Source organism: Pelecanus crispus, chromosome 7 (genome assembly GCF_030463565.1).
Source record: "Pelecanus crispus isolate bPelCri1 chromosome 7, bPelCri1.pri, whole genome shotgun sequence".
Taxonomy (NCBI): domain Eukaryota; kingdom Metazoa; phylum Chordata; class Aves; order Pelecaniformes; family Pelecanidae; genus Pelecanus; species Pelecanus crispus.
Window position 1 is genome coordinate 11,283,514 of NC_134649.1, and position 12,094 is coordinate 11,295,607.

Below are 12,094 nucleotides of genomic sequence, written 5' to 3' on the forward strand. Positions count from 1 at the left end.
TTAGAAACAACAACTTATTCCATGTTGCTGCTACCGTTTGGTGGTGGAGGTTTTTTTGTTTGTTTTTAAGAAAAACATACAGACATCATTTGCTTGGATTACCATTGGCTTTAGACTAATGCAGTTCCAATCATTTCATTTATATCAGCACATATCAGAAAAAGAAGGCTCTACGTCTGCAAAAGACACAGCGAAGGCTAGCCTTTAAGTGATCTCCTCCCGAGTCATTTATGCCACTGCTCTTGGTCACGGAGTGGATTTAATGAACAGGCAGCTCAGCAATGCTCAGTTGTAAATTATTCACTGGGTTATCCTAAGAAATCTAACTTACCTACTAGTATAGCGACTAATCTGCCCTTGACAAAATAATTTTGTCAAACTTGAGACGCTGCATTTCTGTAAGGGCAGAGTTCAGTTTGGAGCCTGGCTAAACACCATGCTGTGCTTGTTACCATGCTATGAAGAACCAGAAAGGGCTCCTATAACCAAAGTTAACTTTCATTTCTTCTCAATAACAGCTACCTCTTTTTCACAACTTCTCATGTTAAAGTTTTCTTTGCGTTACATTCATACCACATTTCCACCACATTCTTTTAAAATGGTCATTATTTTATTCTGTACCTGCCTCAAGCAGGATGAAATTAATCAATTGCACATAAGTGACATGACATAGACTTGTGACCTTGCCCAGCATCCAATTGTTTCTAATTGATTAGCTCCAGACATAAGCACTTTAATAGCCAAAAACAACACAAGTGGAAGCTATGGTACAATATTAGGGTAGAATGACTGTGTGTGGTCCATATAGTATGGCCCCAAGCAACCAATTAAAGAATTAATGGTTATTGGATACCAAAAATGTTATGCTAAATAATATGAAATACCTTTAATGTGCCTAAAATTGTGATAGAACACCTAAAACTTAGGAGCAGAAAGGCCTCCTACAAGATTGGCGTTAAGTGCTAATGACTCAAATATGCCAAATAGATTAGAATATTTTAAAGGACAATCAAGACCAAAAAATTTGACTTGGATTGAAATGTTCATAAAGCTACTCACAATAGCCTATTGATTACTACAATGTGTTTGGGTTGTTTTTATTATAAAGAGACAAGTGAAGCTATGCCAGACCATTCGTGGAGAAGAGGAAACTATGCCACTACTGGTTCCAGTTCTACAATAAGAAAAATATGAAAGGAAAAAAATACAAGAAAAATATTGTAAAAGAAAAAAAAATGGTCTCTTCAAAACCAAAAGGCCCAAACACGAAGTTGACATTTCCCTTCCCTCAAATTCTATTCTCATCTTGAACAGAACTATTAAGTGAACTTTACATACTACTTTCTGTGTTTTATAGGGTCTGTTATTACAGCATCACTCAACTGCTTGCACACAAAAATACAAGCTGACCAGGCACAGCAAATCAGTAACATTTTTGTTCTTGCATAAGAAATATGCAAGCAAAAAGCAGAAGATCCCACTGTTGCCCCATCTGCTTGGACATGCACTGAATGCGCTACAGTTTACTGCACAGTTCATAAGATCTAATAATTTCTACTTTAATGGTGAGTCCTTCACTCAAGTAACCAGTGTACTTTCACTACTAGCTGCAACCATAATACAGATACAGGAGGTGTCCATCAACAGGTAGCTGCCAAATGACTCACAGCACACAGTGCACTCAGCAGTGCTACTGAGGATGAGTTGGAGCCCCATTCCCACTACCTTAAACCTCAAAGTCCACCCTAAATTGGTCATAGCTTACTCAGCTGTCTAGCACAGTCTCCTCAGTTCTTCATATGCCTTCTGAGTTTACTTTAGCCTGCTGTATTATCCTTCAGTTCAAAATTCTTCAGGATGTACATGTATATAATACCCAGCACACCAGGCTCCAGTGTGTGTGCAAACCACCATTTCTCAGCATCGCAATAGTACAAACAGTACACAAGAGTATTACAGTAAACAGCGTCACTGATTTTATTTAAAACAAAGATTTTACTTTTTGACAAAAACTACTACAATACTGCAAAAAAACTATGTTATTTATTTCAAAAAATACTCTTTGGTTTACTTAGCTGTCCTTTTCTAAGGATTTCTGGATTCGGGTGTATTTAAGACTGAAGAATCCTTGAAACGTTCCGTGCTGTGGGAACTATCAGTATAGAGAATGACATACTATAACAACATCTCTGCTGCATGCCAGCACACCATATTTCTTGAAATACTCACTTCTTGGAACTGATTAGGCTCATGTGTCAGGCAATAGATCAGTTGGCAGCTATGGTTTTCCTCCATGGTTCCTGTATTCATTGAACACTTGAAGCAAAAACCTTTTTGGACCACCTCCCCCCTAACACTGACTTCCAAGTGCTTTAGATGTTTCTACCCAGGTATTTATATAACCCTTGTCACTTACAGTATCTTAACATTTATCAGGTGCTAAACCTCCTGGGGGCAAAGAGCAGCTGTGCTGCCTAGAAAGACCCATGGCGTTACACATCTGGCAAGATCTCCCTTTGGTCCCCATACAGTAAAGTCAGGTACAATATTACTAGGAAGAGAGAGAATATTAATTTCCCACATGGCTATCTTGGAAATTCAGTTCAGTGAAAGGAAAACCTTCTCATTGGGAGCCTTTTATTTACAGTGCAGTTCCTTCAGCAGTTTTCTGTTTAAAAAAACATTAGTTCCAAGTGTGCAGCAAGGTCATCTGATAAAGGACCAGGCATGACAATAGCAACAAGTTCATTACCTACCTGTAGGTGGGCATAGATAGCAATGGCAAGCCAAGTGATCTCCCAGGAGAGCCCTGTGGCTTTAGGGCTGGCCATCCTCATGCCTCGAGGCTCTGCTGAGAGAAATTGTTTCAAGTTACAAACAAAATCAAGTGGGCTCTGCCAGAATTTCAATGACTAAAGCAAACTGGGCAAAGGCATGGAACCGGCCTTTGGAAGAAACGCAATGCAAACATCGGAGTTTTGTGCTGGCCAGAGGAGCAGACGCACAGTGCATGCCATGAGCACAGCCTGCAGGGTGAGGTAGTTCCAATTAGGGAACAGAAACGGGGGGAAATGAAAGGTTTGGGGAAGCTGGCAATAGTGGGCAAGTTTGATTATCTCCTGAATGTAGGAGAATTTATCAAATTGGGAACCCCTCCAATCTTGATCTCTGGAAGCTAAAATCCAAGGAGCACAGGATTTCTGATGTGCTCTTCTAGCACTTTCACCCACTCAAAGCTGAGAGCCCAGCCCTGGGACTTCAGCAGTCATTTGCACTGCCTTTGAAAGCTCTGATCTAACAGCTCGGAGACTAAGCGATCAAGGCAGAGGAAAAAAAAAAAAAAAATCCACCAATTTAGTGATCATCACCATTACAGTGCCAACACAAAACTATCAGTCACTTTTACTAAAAACTTCAATTTCAAATTGCCAACAAGAAAAAGAATCATGTAATAATGGTGCTAATTCCTGGTGTCAATGCATCTTTTTGATTCAGAGTATTCATTACCACAGTGATCTCAAAACAGTACAAGTTCCAGGCCCCCCTAATACACATGCACACAGCCCGCCCTCCCTCCCCTCCCTCCCAGCCACCACCCCAGTATTTTGCAAAGCCCCGCAGTGAACGCAAATCTCCCCTTCAAAAAAAGTACTGCTTTCGAAAAGGTCAGCTATCCCAAAGGAAAGCCATCTACCCAAACACTTCTTGCACCTGTCAACAAGACATAACTAAGATTCCTTACAGAAGTGTTTTATTCCCTCCCTCCAAAAAAATTAAAAAGTTCCCCTTCCTCCCAAAACCTTCAGCACTCCCGGATGCTTTTGTCATTCGAAAGTTTCAATCGACTACGGCAACAGAGAAGGAAGATCTCTCCCCCGCCACCAGCCCCGGCGTTGCTGCGAGCCACGCGTGGCAAAGCACGCCAGCCGCCGGGACCCGCAGGTGCCGCTGCCCGGGCTCCCCCCGGGCTCCCCCCGGGCTCTACGAGCCGCGCCGCGCCGCGCCCCCGCCCGCCCCTCGCCCGCCACCGCGGCCGCCCCCGCTTGCGCCCGCGGGGCCCGGCCCGCCTCGGGGAGCCGCCCGCGGGGCCCGGCCCGCCCCGCCGCGGGAGCCCGGCCCGGGGAAGCGGCTGGGGGCGGCTGCCGCTGCCCGAGGGCCGGCCCGGGCTGCCGCGGGGCTCCCCGCCGCCGGCGCGGCCGCCGAGCTCACCCACCTGGTGCGGCGCCGTCCCTCGGCTCGGCGGGGCCGGGGCCGGGGCCCGGGGGGAGGCGGGGAGCGGGTCCGGCTCTGCCGGCGCCTCCTTCCCGCTCGCAGGGCAGGGGAGAGCCTCGCCTGTCACGGCACCGGGGATACAGCATCCTGCATCACCAGCGGCGGCCCCTCCCTCACGCCAGGCTCCAGCCCACCGCCGCACGTTAGCCAAGGTCCTACAGGCTGCTGGCAGCGGGCCGCCCCCGCAGCCCGGCCCCGGCGAGAGCCGCCCGGGCGCCTCCACCTGCGGTGCGGGGCCGCGGCCCCGCACCCCCCGCGCAGCCCCAGCCCCTGCCCCCCCGGCCGGCGCAAGCGGGCGGGCGGCCAAGGGCTCCCCCCCACCCCCCCCGGCTGCGGAGGCTCCGGCGGCGGCGGCGGCGAGCGAGACCCCGGCAGCCCCGGACCGAGCGGTTCGTCTTTCCCCGAGGGGCAAAAGCTACCGTGAAGTCAGCCCCCAAATCCGATGCAAAGCAGCTTCCAAAACCGCAGCCGTCCTGTGTCTCATCTCCGAGTAACTCTCGCAGTACAGCTGCAGATCTGCTCACGCACCGAGGAGGTCTTTAATCATGCTGCCCTCCGCGGTATTTTTAGGCTTCCTACTGTAAACCTGACGCGTACGTCCCGCAGGACGGCTTTGCCCTCGCTCTCCCTCTGAGCTCGGCGCTGCCGAGCAGGCACACGGAAATCCTCTACCTTGCGCTACGGCTTCCCTGATGTCCCGAGCTCTCGTCGAGTCCGCTACGAGCGGCGCGTAGGAAAAGGGCTGTTACCCCCGCCACTGAAGTTAAAAATACGCTCCAGTGAACTAAACATAACCGATGAAGAGTTCGTTCAAATATGTTGCGCTGGAAACTTTTCCGATGCGTTTAGGTTTCTCACCAGCGCGGGGAAGCGCCTCCTCCATGGTTGGGAACAGAGTGCCCTCTGCTGAAACCGGCCGACGGCCGGCACCCGCCGGAGGCGCGGCCGGGGGAGCCCGGGGGAGCCCGGCCCGGGGCGGGGAGCGGGGCGCGGGGCAGGCGCCGGCCGCCGCGGGAGGGCTCCGCGGGACGGCCCCGGCCCCGGCCCCGGCCCCGGCCCCGGCCCCGGCCCCCGCGCTGCCCCCGCCGCAGGGGCCGCAGCCTGCCCGCCCGCTGCGGGTTCACCCTGACGGCCGAGGAGAGCGGCTCTGCAGCCGGCGCGCTGCCAGGCTAACAGGCTGTGCGGCAGGCAGCAGCACCGCTAAGGACCTGATCGCCGCCTTTCCTAATACTGGCCAGCTGAAAGTGCACCAACTTGCTGGGAAGCTTCGCTTTCCATCCATTTCAGTTGCTACAGTTACTTAAATAACCACACAGTCCTTTAACTAGGACTTCACTTATACCCCTGCAATCTGTTACCTTCAAAAAAAGACAGACAGGTGCGGTCAGCGTATACTTCAGCCTTGATCACAAACGGTTTTCAAGCCAGCATGTAGCCATTAGGTCAAGTGATGCAGGAAATCAGTTTTCCTGTCCCAAATCTATGGCTGGTAGTACTACTAGAACAAAACCAAAAGATGTTCACAATTACAGGATGAAGCTGGCCCTCCAGACCTGCCGTCTAGTTAGGAACGCACACAGTTTGCACCATCCCTAGTTAGAATATCGCTTCTCTCAAAATCATTTACCCCTCAATAGTGAAGTAGTCTCCTGAGTCCCTGCCGCAAAAGCTGCAGAGTAGGCTATTAATTTGTTTGCCAGATGGGCATATTTAGACAAAATAGCTCTGGCTATGTTCCTAGCACTGGTATTAGCCATAGATTACATTGAAAGTCTTGGCCCTGACATTCTAATAGCATTTTCCAAGTTTAAATGCTGGTCAGCATTTCTTTGTTTTTCCCTTCTTCAGTGCTACTCATCTCTGTGTTCACTACTTTCTCCCCCCAGCTTACTCTGATACCTTCCTTCAATGCTGCTCCTGCTCATTTGCTTCAGATCACTTGGCTGTGTGCGTCCCTAACCATAAAGAATAATCAAACATCATGTATGAGCCTTAGAAAAATTTGCTCATCTCCTGCAATAAATTTGAGAGTAGAAAATAAGTGGTATAATAGGAAGTAGCCTAGGTTAGACAGCTCATATCAGATTCACTGACTTAAGTGAGGCTGCTGTTGCGTCACATTCTTAATTCCTTGCGTGATCTGGATCTTAGTTACAGGCCCTACACCTGCCTTTATACAGCAGGTAAGAAAACAGAGGTAAGCACCTGCAAGCATTACACCCCAGGCAGATTTCAGAATCAGCATTATAATAAATAATGCAAGTACCTTGTGGTACCTACCTAGTAAAATAGCGATTGGCAATATGTCTTGCCCAAGCTGCTGAAATGACAGTGTTGTCAATCCTATTCTCCCCCACCATCCATGGTCTGGTTTTGCCTTTATTACATTGAAATCATCCTTTTTGGGAAGGAGATGAGCACCCAGGAAATAACAGTATTTGGAAGCATAAAAATAGCTCAGGCCTACTGCTGGAAACTATACAGGGTTTTGGACAGCTTTTAACGGGGCATTTTCCTATGTGAATCTCATTCTCACCAAATGCTGGTTTGTTGCCTCCTTTATCCAATTTAATTTCTTCACCTCAGCCTCACGCCACACCACTGCCACTTTACTCTTTTCCCTCTAGACTTCCAGTGAATCTGGAAGCTTTGGGATTTTCACTCCTGTTGGAGATCTGCATAACCCCTTCTTCTGAGCCAAGCAAAAGCTGAAAGAAACTCAGGTGTCCAGGCAAGATGTTTGACAACCACTTCAAAATTCACAGCATCTGCAGCTCCATGATAGACTCCTTCAACACGCACAAACTTAGAGGTCATGGAAGCCTAATTGTCATCCCTGCAGAAGTTTGTCAGGAAATCTGCAAAAATCAATTGACCATTCAAGTTTAAAAGAAATCACCATTTTCTAAGGAAACAGTTAACTTCCTTTCTGCTCACTCTGTCTTGTCTGTATGGGTTATAAAATCTTCAAGGCATGAACTATTGTTCTTTGACTATTACACCAGGTTTGCACAATCCCGAGTCCAGTGTCAAGTCCTTTAGGTATTACCTCATTAGCACTTTTACCACACAGTCTTCTAATTCCCCCTCCTCACGCCACGTTAGTTTGGCAGAGTTGGCGTAGATTTTGAATGGGAAAGAGTAGTGATGCTCTTAGCACTCAGAGTTCACATGCATAACTCCCGTATTTGCCTCTTGTTATTAGAAATGCTTTTTATTACATATATGCTTTTCTTTTGCTGCTCTCTAAAACATGCATAATTTAAATGACATTAAATATGACAGCTGTAAAGCCCTCACTGTTCATAAAATTGTGAAATATATAAATTTGTACTTATTTCATTGAACACGTAATCATGATCTCGTCCATTTGTACAGCTGGCATGGTGTCTCCTGAGGAAGCTGGTTGGAAATATGATGGTCTTATCCTTTGTTTTATACCATGTGTCTTCACTACCAAACACAACCATGAAAAATTTTGTCATTTGTTGATTTACATTCGATTGTAACAACAGAAAATTTCAACTTCCACTCAACAGTGCAGGCAGAAAAGGCAGAGAAAGAAGATCCCACAAGATACAGCTAAGGGCAAAATTGGAAAAAATTAAATCTCTGGTCTGGTAAACAAAAAACTCTGTTCAATCACATGACAACCACCAGATTTTGCTCTCTCGGTAAGCATTAATAGAAAATCTTCACATCTAAAAGAGAAAACCCACATTTCTCTCTTTATCTTTGTCCCGAAACACAGGTATACATAATTCTTCAGCAGACTCCGCTTATATATAAATACTCTCTCAAAACAAGTTCAGCTGAGCAAATCTGATTATCATGCAGGCCATTCTTTCATCATAACAAAAGTTTATACTACTCAGGAAAAAATATGTTTGGCTGAACTACAAATTTAAAATCCACTGAAACAGTGCAGAACAACATTTGGCTCATAAATCAGGATTATGTCTAATGAATACCAAAACTGGAAGTATCCTGCCGAGGCCCCATGCAGAAACAGAATTTTGGTTTGAGTCCTCAAAGTTATCAGTAATAGAGCTGCACCTGATTAACTAATAAAAGGAAAATGTTAAATTTCCTGTAACTAGAGTCATGAGAACCCTGACACGATATAATCAGTTCTTTGGCCCTACATTGTATTTGTACAGGGTGCCTGTTCACCCTGAAATAACAAGCTCTCTGGGGCAGAGAGCAATCACGCACTGTCACACTTCACAAATATGTTATACCCTGTAAAGAGTAAAGCCTCTATTAGTATAAAGGCACAAAGTTCAGCTACAGCACTGTGTCTTTGATTTCTTGGGGTTATGGAACGCATTGCGTTCCATATTGGTCCTTGCCCTGGGCTGTGGAAACCGCTCCATCAATACAGTAAGTAGAAAAAAAATTCTTGTGGCTTAAAGAAAGAAAAACTACTTATGTATAGACCTAAACATTATAGCAGAAAACTACTGTCTTCCTCTCAGTTTGTGTTTAAATGAATCTAGCATTAACCAATACAGTATATACAAATGGTCAGTATTTCAAGTATTTGAATAAATATTTGTCCTTTCTTGTCTCTCAAATTCCTTTTTATCCTCAAGCAAAACAACTTGTGGCTCATTTGCCTATTTATGATCCTGTACGGTAGTAGCAGATACACTAAATTTCATGACTCTCCAGAACAAACACATCTTGATTCAGATAGCACATACTTTCTGTTGTACTTCAGTGTTCATAGCCCTAACTAAAATGTTAGAATGGACATTTTGAGATAAATTTATAACACACTTACATGATTGTTTTGTGGTTTTGCAGCGTATCTTTTCAAAAGGATTCAGGTGCTTATTGTGGGCATAATTAGAAAATATGAACTTGTATAGATGAATATTGAATGCAGATAAGGCAAAATGAAAAATTCATTGCGGAAATAGAATCATAGAATGCTTTGGGTTGGAAGGGACCTTGAGAGATCATCGAATACAATAGCTTCAGTTTATTTACACATAGCTATGTATTCTTTAACAGATTTTTTTTTTTCCTAGTTTGCAAAAAAAAATGCCAGATTTGAATTCCTGAACTTGTCTGCCATTTTCTTCTCATGCAACAGTGACAACGATCTGTTTTCCTCAGTCCGTGATGGCTAAAAATAAAATGTTACTGAGTGCCATGTGAAAGAGGCAACATTAGGTGAATAAACAGGGGCTCTGAGGAAATCAGTTCTGTTGCATGTCATGAGCAACAGACAAAGGTCAGCAGGCCAATTACTGTACTCACTGTAATGGTTCACTGGGGAAAAGCAAGAGGAGGAGGTGACCTGCATCTCACAAGATCACTTGTGCGTGTCGCTACCTGAGTGTCTAATATGTCCAATATGGAAAGAGAAGACAACATAAGCAAGGAGAAAACAGTGAGAAGGAATTAAAAAAAGGACAAGGTTGGAAAAATACATGATGCATCATTGGGAGGAATACTAGTGATAAAGACTATGTGGTAATGAAAGCAGAAGGTGAATGATTAATGCAGGAAAATGCAGCAAAACCAGAGGAAAGAATAAGTATGGGTAGCAGTTGAAACAGACTGAAAAATTAAATTCCCAAAACAGAAGTGAGGTCACCAGAAAACAGTTTCAGAAAAGTGACATTGTGCATCTAATGTCTGGCAGCAAGAACAAAATTTCCACTTTCTCACATATAGTCTGTGTGTCAACACAAATACAGAAAAAATTACAACAAAACCCATAACAAAATTGTTGCACACTCCTGTAAGCTTGTGTGGGTGGGAACGGAGCAGTAAATAAAACATGAAGCCCAGACCCAAGAATGAGATAGCGTACTAACAGAGGACAGAACCCCTAGCTCTGTCTGTACTTTACAGTTGAAAGTAAACGTGAGGACAGAAAGCAAGTTTAAAATTCATTTTTGATTCTCCTGTTCTCTTCTACTTGCCAACTTCTTTTGCTATGTTGGGAGATGCTCTCGTTTCTTGAGTTGCACATTTACAGTCCTCATTAAGAGACTATATTGTGAATCATTACCAAGGAAAAGTACCCGTTCTCCTCACCACAGCCTGGCTGCAGCCCAAGTGCTCCATATTGAGTGAGGTATTGAGTCGAGTGCAATAATAGTGGGATAAACTATTTGCTCTCTATGAAATGGATTCAACTCATCTCAACTCAGCAATGTTGCCTGGATATAAATGAAGACATTTTTGTTATTATTTTCTGCTAAAAGAGATGGAAGTGACTTCATTTTCACAAGGGACTCAGATTTGCCTTAGCTTTGGTGGATCAGAGGTGGTTCCTCACTCCTGTGGGAGCCAGCAGATGTACTTGTTATTCTTATTATCATTCAGTGATGACATAATTGAATACAATCTATTTGACAAGGAATGAGGATAAAGAGGGGTTAGCAAGATTCGGATGGAGGGAAAGTTTGTAAAGCTCCAGATTCACAGTTTGGCACTATATAGTCACTGAAAAAATAGCTTATTTTCCACTTCATATTTTCTTCTTTGCTGGCTCTGTTGCCTTATGCTATGAGAACCCCTCATGATCTGTGAGATTTCTTCAAAGTCTGATACTGGTATTAGTAAAGTCTGTAGAACAAAATTATATTTTTGCAGACCCGTGCAGTACCTAAGACCTCTTTTCCCCCTCATTCTGTATAGACATTCCTTACAGAAACTAAGGTGCATTCTACATAAAACTGGAAGAGAACATACATCTTCAGACAGTGAGCCGGGTTCGAGTCATCGCAGTACCAATATAAACCATACATAGGAACAGCTTCTCTGCGCTTGTACATGAGAGCAGCATTTGGTCACTGACAACCAGAAACTAGGACAGCCTAAGACAGAATCTTATCAGGTGTCACCTACAAAATGTTGCTATCAGGTGTATTTTCTGTATTTCATGTTTTACCAAACAAAATCTATTATTTACTCTTGCATCTGGTAATGCCACAAATAATTTCATTTCTTTACCGATTACCAACTTCTAGAAGGCTGTTGTTCCAACACAGGGAAAAAACACTGTAAGCTGACTGACTTGTCCTGCTTAATTTAACTAGGCAAGTAGGGCATATGCTGGAGTACTACACAGGATGTCACTTGTGCAGTTACATGTTCTGGAAAGGCCTTCTCCATCTAGGTGTACTACCACCAGTGACACGGAAACCGAAACTGCCCTTTAACCTTTCTGATGGGTAATCTCTAATTTTCTCATGGAACCTCCACATCTACTCTAGGTACTGTGGCAACCGTTATCAGGCCAGTAGAACTCAATCTGTCTTCATTAGCTCTGGACACGTGCGAGTCACTAACGCCTATCTGTAAATAGACTGCTTAGCAAAGTGTTTATTGATATATTCTAATGCATCAGAGTAACACCATTTGAAACAACATTACCGTTATATGGACAGATTTCTTAAACTGTTACAAAGGCTGTCCAGTCATACCTTGCTTTGTTTCCAATGGATATTTGGGAAGAGACCCTCATGAATTAGAGCACAGAATGACTATCAGAGAAAAAGAAAAACAGTAAAAAAAGTTTCTGTTGCCTATGCTGACTCACTCTGCATCTATGCCTACATTTGCCAGCACAAAATTTTCACACTAGTCAAGCCTGTTCACTTACCATGTGTAGCCTCAGAAGTATTTAACACTTGTAAAGTAGATATGAATTCAAACATTTCATATTAGGTCATAAAAAAGTCTAAAAAGAGATACTACTACCAACAAACTTGGCCTCACCTAACTATTTAGCAGTCATTGCTCTAACAATCTGTCACCCAATGAGTAGCAAGGTCTAGCTGCTTCTTAATGGACAGAG

At 44.3% G+C, this 12,094-nt stretch overlaps 1 protein-coding gene across 2 annotated transcripts in view; it reads right to left on the reverse strand.

Moving 5' to 3' along the window:
• Positions 1-4,342, reverse strand: part of ADAMTSL3 (ADAMTS like 3) — a 188,917-nt gene extending 184,575 nt beyond the window's left edge. Inside the window, exons 1-2 of one of the 2 annotated variants that reach the window (XM_075713979.1) lie at positions 4,239-4,342; positions 2,757-2,854 (exon numbers count right to left, since the gene is read on the reverse strand). In XM_075713979.1, coding sequence (XP_075570094.1) covers positions 2,757-2,837 — 81 coding nt within the window. In that variant the 5' untranslated portion in view covers positions 2,838-2,854; positions 4,239-4,342. Of the gene's footprint in view, positions 1-2,756; positions 2,855-2,969; positions 3,018-4,238 lie in introns of those variants that run through there. The other variant, XM_075713978.1, reaches the window with a different exon arrangement.
• Positions 4,343-12,094: the final 7,752 nt, after the last annotated feature.